Source organism: Oryctolagus cuniculus, chromosome 1 (assembly GCF_964237555.1).
Source record: "Oryctolagus cuniculus chromosome 1, mOryCun1.1, whole genome shotgun sequence".
Lineage (NCBI taxonomy): Eukaryota > Metazoa > Chordata > Mammalia > Lagomorpha > Leporidae > Oryctolagus > Oryctolagus cuniculus.
Window position 1 is genome coordinate 94,351,731 of NC_091432.1, and position 8,290 is coordinate 94,360,020.

Below are 8,290 nucleotides of genomic sequence, written 5' to 3' on the forward strand. Positions count from 1 at the left end.
GGGCTTCCATAGCCTAGACAGCTCATGGCAAGAGTCTCGGGTGATTGCTGACGTCATAAATAAGAGTGCCAATTGTTAAATCAACAATGGGAGTCACTGGGTACATGCTCCCCATGTAGAATCTCTGTCCTTAATGTGTTTTACTATGAAACTTAAAAACAACACTACTAGTCGAACAATACCCTATACCTTGTGCGGTTGTGTGAGTGCAGCCTGTTGAAATCCTTGCTTAGTATATACTAAGTTGATCTTCAGTATATGAAGGTAATTGAAAATGAAACTTGATGAAGGGCGGGATGGGAGAGGGAGTGGGAGAGGGGAGGGCCACGGGAGGGCGGGAGGTTGGGGGGGGAAGCCACAACAATACAAAAGTTGTACTTTGTAAATTCACATTTATTAAATAAATTAAAAAATAACTATATAACAAACAAAAAAAAAGAAAACAAAAAAAAAGAACTTAATACTTTACCCTTTTAGTATTTTTTTTATGTTCTACTTAAAACTTTTGGTTGAACTCTGTAATTAATACACAGTTACTCTTAGGTGTTTAATTAATGCTATAACTAGTACTCAAATAGTATTTTACACTTTGTGTTCCTGTGTGGGTGCAAACTGTGGAAATCTTTACTTAATATATGCTAAATTGATCTTCTGTGTACAAAGATAATTGAAAATTAATCTTGATGTGAATGGAAGAGGAGAGGGAGTGAGAGAGGGGAGCGTTGTGGGTGGGAGGGAAGTTATGGGGGAGGGGGAATGTCGCGTCCCTCGACCAGCAAGGAAGACACGACCCGAACTCTTCTTCAAGCAGTTTATTCAGGAACCTTGAACAAGCTTCTTCTTCCGCCTCCTTCCCTCTCCCATCCCTCTTATAGCCATCAGCACACCAATCAAAAGCAGCCAAGTGGCAAGGATTGATAGGTACAGCAATGCGGAAGCCGGAAGGGAGCTCAGCCATCTCCTTATTAGGAGTTGTTTGTTTCTCACCAGTCCTTCCGGGAGAAAGGAGCCGGCACCATCTTTAGGGCGCCGTGCAATGGCTCCCCACAGTTCCCCCTTTTTGTTTTAGAACCAGGCATCTAAGGATTACAGGAGAAGGTAGGGGTCTGTCCCCCACTGCCAGGCATCCACCTGGAACAGCATCCTTTTCGCGGGGGTGGGATCTGGGATGCCAACCCACATGCAGACAGACTTGCCTTCCAGAGAACGTAATGGCTCGTTCTCTCTGCAGTGCTTTGCCTCGCACCCTGCACCCATGCCTAGCATTCAAGGAAGGCCAGCTATGCTTCCGGTGATTGTCCAGCCTCAAGGGCATAAAAGGCTTGAGCTATCATGGCCAATTCCCGCCGATGAGCTGTCCTCATCCTGCACAAACACCACAGGCAAAATAACACAACAAGTAACAGCAACCCCGTCAAAGCTCCAAGTCCCGCCCACTCCTTCAGGTTGGAGACAGCTGTGCGGATCCAGGATGACAATCCAGATGCGAAGGAGACATCCACACGCGTGGAGTTGATGGTGACCATGGCAAGGCGCAGTTGCTTCAAGGTGTAGTCAAATTCTGCGGACCAATTCTGCAAGAGCATCTGAGACAACTGTTTAGAGTAATTTGCTGCCTGAGTCATGTTATCGTACTGAACAGAGGTCACACACAACCCTGAAAATTTCCACTCACATCCTAGCTGAGCAAGCTGCCAGAGAGTATCCACCTGCTCCTGTACCAAATCCACACGCTGATTAACAATCATCAAGCCTCCCTTTATATGTACATTTAAGGATGTCTGAGTATCCAAAGCAGCAGCCACGGAGGCCGTTAAATTATTCAGGGTATTAGCAGTTTGAACTGTCCCTGTGAGCGCTATAGCAGCTGTTGTAGTGCCCACAGCTGCAATGGAAATGGCGGTTATAACGGCTGCAGTAACGATCCCAATCAGCAATGTTATAATGAAGATCAAGGGGCTGCTTTGTGACATTGTCTGTTTGCCGCACCAGTCGCTCAGGTAACCATCGAGAATATAGAAACATGTCCACGTCCCCATATTAAAACAGGGTCAGGTCCATACCATTGAGCAGTTAGAGGGTCTTTCCACTTCACATAGACTTGTTGTCTTTTGGTTTCAGGATGCCAGTGACGATGAGCTGCAGATTTCCCTTGATTATCCAGTATTAGAAAATTTAAAATGAAAAGAGCATGTGATAGCCATTTTTGTGGGGAATATGCCATCGTCCCGTATTCCCCCTTTTTTATTTTTTGTAAATAATTTTTTAATGTGGCATGTGCTCGTTCCACAATACCTTGTCCCTGGGGATTATAAGGAATCCCGGTGAAGAGAGATGTGGAAGTTAGTACAGAAGTGCTTAAAAGAGTTGGAAGTATACGCTGGGCCATTATCAGTTTTTATCTGTATAGGGGTTCCTAGAACAGCAAAGGCCTGAAGGCAATGAGAGATGTTTGGCAGCCTCGCCGCATTGCGGGGTGGCAAAAACAAAACCTGAACATGTATCTAAAGAAACATGTATGTATTTTAGTTTACCAAATTCAGGGAAATGGGTAACATTCATCTGCCAAAGCTGATTAGGCATAAAACCTCTAGGATTTACACCATAATAAGGGACCAGGAGAAATGTGACACAGGAAGGGCAGGATTTTACAATTTGCCTTGCCTGTTCCCGGGTGATTCCGTATCTTAATCATAAGGTTTGGACATTGAGGTGATGCAAATCATGACCATGGGATGCTTCTTAGACTTTGTCAGTCCCTCTTTAAAGGATCTGGCTTCTGAGCCAGAGACTGGAGCAGCTAGAAAGAAACATGTTTATAGCTGAAGTTTAGCATCATTTCACATCTTGGCACCACTTTTAATCTAAACAGCCCGATTGGTTATTATCTCTGCAAGATGAGAGATATATCTTTTGACATCTCCAGGGGCCCTTTGGAGATACCAAAAGTCCAGAGAATTTAGAACTTTGATTTTCAGAAAGTCTGTTAAAGGTGCCAAGAGAACTTAGAGTATCTGGTCAAAATAGAATTCCTTAACATTTAGTCAGGGCGATTTTAACACTTTTAGACCAGATCTGATCATAATATTTAACATAGCTTTTTAAGACTTAATACTTTTTATCAATCATAACTTAACAGACAGTAGAGTACACATTTACTTGGCAGAACATGAATTTTTAGGTAAACCAGAAATACAAAAACCTTGAACATAAGAGTTAGCACATGAAATTATCACATAACTCAGAACTATTTAACAGAGTTAAAAAGAGCTTACACGACCTAACTTTAGAAATGGCAGAGTAACTGACTAAGCAGACACTGTTAAAAAGAGACGTTACAGTTTTTGCAACAACAGATTTTAAGATTTACAATTGAGACCATTTCCAGATAATTAATAACATTAGTACACATTTTTAAAAAATCCCATTGTTATAACAGAAGATCAGACTTCAACTTTAGGTTAGTGTAATTTTGGCATTAACATTTAACTTATAGAAAACTCTGTAAACAATGTTTTAAAATCGTAAACTTTTTACAACTTTTCATGACTTGCTCACACCTTCTGAAACTTTATACCTGTAGTTACTTTTACAGTCTTGAATTATCATGTATGGACAACCTATGAGAATACATGCTGGCAAACTTAAAAGTCTCTCTTATCAAATTTAAGATGTTAAAAGTACACATAATACATTTTCCATATTTTACTTAGCACCGACGCCTGGATAACTTAAAACACTGAGCTATTAATGAATACCACACCATTATCTGAATTAAAAGTCAAAATTACATTTCCATGCTTTTAAGTAACATAAGGATAACACCACTTGGGCAGCAACAGTCACTAGTGCATATTTACAACTTTGAAAAGATCTTCATCCTTAAGAGAAACAAGTTTAAAGCATATCAAAGACATGTAAATGTAAAACTGAGCAAGTGAACCAAAGGGCGTTTGCATTAACCCAATTTTCTGAACCAATCTGTATTGGCTTACTTGAGTTAACAACATAAAGGCTTGTATACACAGAATTTACTCTCATTTTTATAAGACTACTCTAGCTGAAAAGCAAAAACATGAATACAACATAGATTTGACATCATTTACTACATTTTAATACACTTTGTATAATTTGAATTGACTCAAACAGCTGTTACTTTAACAAATTTAGAGTCCCATCCTTTGAGAGTTCCAGGGATCCGACTGGAAGCCCCAAAGTTGAAAGACTCGGTTTAGAATTTAAACTATCAGAGAGTCAAACCATTTTAGTCAAAAATTAGTACGTTTAACCAAGGCTGTGGACTAGATCTGATCAAAGTTAGGTACTCACTCAAACATTAAAGATATAACGTAAACAGCTTCATGGTGCAGTTTTTCCAATCAAGACTCATACTGGCAATAGAAAAATGCGAAACCTTCAAGACACATGAAAACTCTCATTAGATAAGTTAGCTACAGCAGCACAGAAAAGAATTGATTATCAGCGTATGAGCCCATTGCTTAAGTTTTTATTAACTGTAAAGAGAAAAACCCATCAAGTTGGAAAGGGTTATCGAATTAAGACTTTTCTCTAGGTCAAGATACCTGTGGAATTTTTCCTTTCTCTTTCTCCTGGCCTGTTGCATCTCCCTTTTTGTTTTAAAAGATATTCTTTCAGTGTGCGGTGTGCTTGCTCAATTATGCCCTGGCCCTGAGGATTGTACGGCAATCCATGGACAAGTTGAACCTCCATTTTTTGGCAAAAGGTGGTAAAGGTTTGAGATGTATAGGCCAGGCCATTATCAGTTTTTAGCACCTGGGGTCTCCCCCAGGCGGCCCATGCATCCAGACAATGAGCAATCACCTGACATTAGGGATACAATTGGGCTAGAAGGTTTAATCGGTCCTGCGGTTTCCAATATCTTTAATGCGTTCACCACATATAAGGAATCTGACAACAACTGGTAATGGCTCAGCAGCTGTAATTTTTGGAAATCCTCATTTGCCGATTCAATTCCCATACTTGCTTTATACCAGACTCTTTGTTATCACCACACTCTTCAGACTCACTGCTGCTTTCTGAGCTACTTTCTGCACTAGTACTACTTACTGAGGAGGGGCTGCGCAACTCGGAAAGATCGGGGTACAGTTTTTTCCTAGTTCTTTTCTGACTCTCCTTCAAAGTTTTCCCTTTTTCACTGGCAGCTCTCTCGGAGCGCTCTTCCTGAAGCTCCTCCAAGGCAGCTTGACCGCTCAGAATAGTTTCACTATACCGCTCATCCTCGAGGCATGCTCGCACTAACTTCCATATTGGTCTCACTCCCCTTTTGAGATTACCCTGTTCAAATGCAAAATCCAAATCCCTGCCTAGTTTGTCCCATGAAGGGATAGTAAGGCTTCCCGAAACCCCATACCAGGGTGCAATGGTATCGCAGTTACGTAAAAACCTATGCAATGTACTAGGCTTAAGTTTCAAACCGTTTTCTCAAAGCAGCGCATTCAGCGCCAGAAAAATTGGATGGGACTGTGAATTACCCACCGTCAAAAATTTTACTCTTTCCCTGGCCACGGGTCAGAGCTCCTTCTGCTTTTGTCACAGAACTTCCTCTGCTTTAATCGCAGAGCTATCCTCCCGCTATTGTTGCAGGACTTCCCGCTCTTATCGCGGATCCCCACCTTATTTTCCTGGGGGACTTACCAGCGCTGCCCTGACTGCAGGAAGTTCTGAGTTCGCGTTTGAGATGGTTCCCCGTACGGGCCACCAGTTGTCGCGTCCCTCGACCAGCAAGGAAGACACGACCCGAACTCTTCTTCAAGCAGTTTATTCAGGAACCTTGAACAAGCTTCTTCTTCCGCCTCCTTCCCTCTCCCATCCCTCTTATAGCCATCAGCACACCAATCAAAAGCAGCCAAGTGGCAAGGATTGATAGGTACAGCAATGCGGAAGCTGGAAGGGAGCTCAGCCATCTCCTTATTAGGAGTTGTTTGTTTCTCACCAGTCCTTCCGGGAGAAAGGAGCCGGCGCCATCTTTAAGGCGCCGTGCAATGGCTCCCCACAGGGGAAGCTATTGTAATCCATAAGCTGTACTTTGGAAATTTATGTTCAGTAAATAAAGTGAAAAATAAAAAAGTATATGCATCTAATTACAGGGCACCTGGCTATTTAAAAGAAATGTTAATAGATCTAAAGGAAGATATAGACTCTAATACAATAGTAATGGGGGGCTTCAATCCTCCACTTTCAGCAAAGGATAGATAAACCAGACAGAAAGTAAAGAAACAAAAGAACCAATTGACACTATAGACCAAGTGGACCTAACAGATATCTACAGAAATTTTCATCCCACAGATACAGAACAAACATTCTTCTTACCAGTGCATGAAACTTTCTCTAGGATTGACCACATGCTAGGCCATAAAGCAAGTCTCAGCCTTTGAGAACTCATACCACAAATCTTCTCTAACCACAATGAAATGAAGCTGGAAATCAACAACTCAAGAATCTCTAGAACATATACAAACACATGGAGCCTGAACAACATGTTCCTGAATGGACATTGAAGAAACCAAAAGAGAAATAAAAAATTTTCTGGAAATGAAAAAAGACAACAATACACTATATCAAAACTTATGGGGGGGGGCAGCACTGTGGCATAGTGGGTAAAGCTGCCACCTACAGTGTTGGTATCCCATTTGCACACTGGTTTGAGACCCAGCTGCTCCACTTCTGATGCAGTTCTGTTATGGCCTGGGAAAGCAGTAGAAGATGGCCCAGGTCCTTGGGCCCCCTCACCTGCATGGGAAGACCTGGAGGAATCTTCTAGTCCCTGGCTTCAGATCAGCACAGCTATAGCCATTGCAGCCAATTGGGGTGTGAACCAGCAGATGGAGGACATCTCTCTCTTTTTCTGTCTCTCCTTCTCTTTTTGTGTAACTCTGACTTTCAAATAAATAAATAAATCTTTAAAAAAAAAACCTTATGAGATACAGCAAAAGCAGTATTAAGAGGAAAGTTTCTAGCAATTGGTGCCTACATCAAGAAATTGGAAAGGCACCAAATAAATGAGCTCCAATGCATATCTAGGATCTAGAAAAACAACAGCAAACCAAATCGAAAACTACTAGGAGGAACAAAATAATTAAAATTAGAGAAGAAATAAAGAAAATTGAAACCAAAAACCCAATATAAAACATCAGCAAAACAAAAAGTTGGGTTTTTGAAAAAAATAAACAAAATTGACACATCATTGGCCCAACTAACCAAAAAAAATGAGGGAGAATACCCAAATGAATAAAATTAGAGATGAAAAAGGAAATGTAACAACACACACCACAGAAATAAAAAGAGTCATCAGAAATTACTACAAAGAGCTGTATGCCAACAAACTGGGAAACCTAGAAGAAATGGATAGATTACTGGACACATACAACCTAATTAAATTGAACCAAGAAGACAGAAAACTTAAGCAGACAAATAACCAAGATGGAAATTGAATCAGTAATAACCCCCCCCCCCCAAAAAAAAAAAAAACAAACCAGGACTGGTGACTTCACTGTTGAATTCTACCAGACATTTAAAGAAGAACTAACTCCAATCTTCTCAAGCTATTCAAAAACAATTGAAAGGGAGGGAATCCTCCCAAACTTCTTCTATGAAGCCACATCACCTTAATTCCTAAATCCAGAAAAGATGCAACAGAGAACGAGAACTATAGACTGATTTCCCTGATGAACATAGACGCAAAAATCCTCAACAAAATACTAGCCAATTGAATTCAACAACACATCAGAAAGCTCATTCACCTGGACCAAGTGGGATTTATCCCTGGTATGCAGGGATGGTTCAACATTCACAAATCAATCAATATGATACATCACATTAACAAATTGAACAAAAACCATATGATTATCTCGAAAGATGCAGAGAATGCGTTTGATAAAATGCAACACTTTTTCATGATGAAAACTTTAAGCAGACTGTGTATAGAAGGAACATCACTCAACACAATCAAGGTAGTTTATGACAAATCCATGGCCAGTGTCCTGTTGAATGGGGAAAAGTTGGAAGCATTCCCACTGAGATCTGGAACCAGACAAGGATGCCCACTCTCACCATTGCTATTCATTATAGTTCCGTAAGTTTTAGCCAGAGTCACTAGGCAAGAAAAAGAAATAAAAGAGATACAAATTGGGAAGGAGGAAGTCAAACTATCCTTATTTGCAGATGACATGATTCTACATGTAGGGGATTCAAAAGACTCTGCTAAGAGACTATTAGAACTCATACAAGAGTTCAGTAAAGTGATACCATA

At 40.8% G+C, this 8,290-nt stretch overlaps 1 protein-coding gene across 1 annotated transcript; it reads right to left on the reverse strand.

Moving 5' to 3' along the window:
* Nucleotides 1-797: 797 nt before the first annotated feature.
* Nucleotides 798-5,832, reverse strand: LOC138847145 (uncharacterized). Its single transcript, XM_070064967.1, has 2 exons — nt 5,677-5,832; nt 798-4,414 (listed from the first exon to the last, which is right to left on the reverse strand). The coding sequence occupies exon 2, from the start codon at nt 2,037-2,039 to the stop codon at nt 1,281-1,283; it is 759 nt and encodes a 252-aa protein (XP_069921068.1). The 5' UTR covers nt 2,040-4,414; nt 5,677-5,832; the 3' UTR covers nt 798-1,280.
* Between the last annotated feature and the right edge of the window lie 2,458 nt (nt 5,833-8,290).

What these genes read in the sequence shown, in the direction of transcription:
- LOC138847145 (XM_070064967.1), bottom strand. Translation starts at nt 2,039, where the DNA reads ATGGGGACGTGGACATGTTTCTATATTCTCGATGGTTACCTGAGCGAC.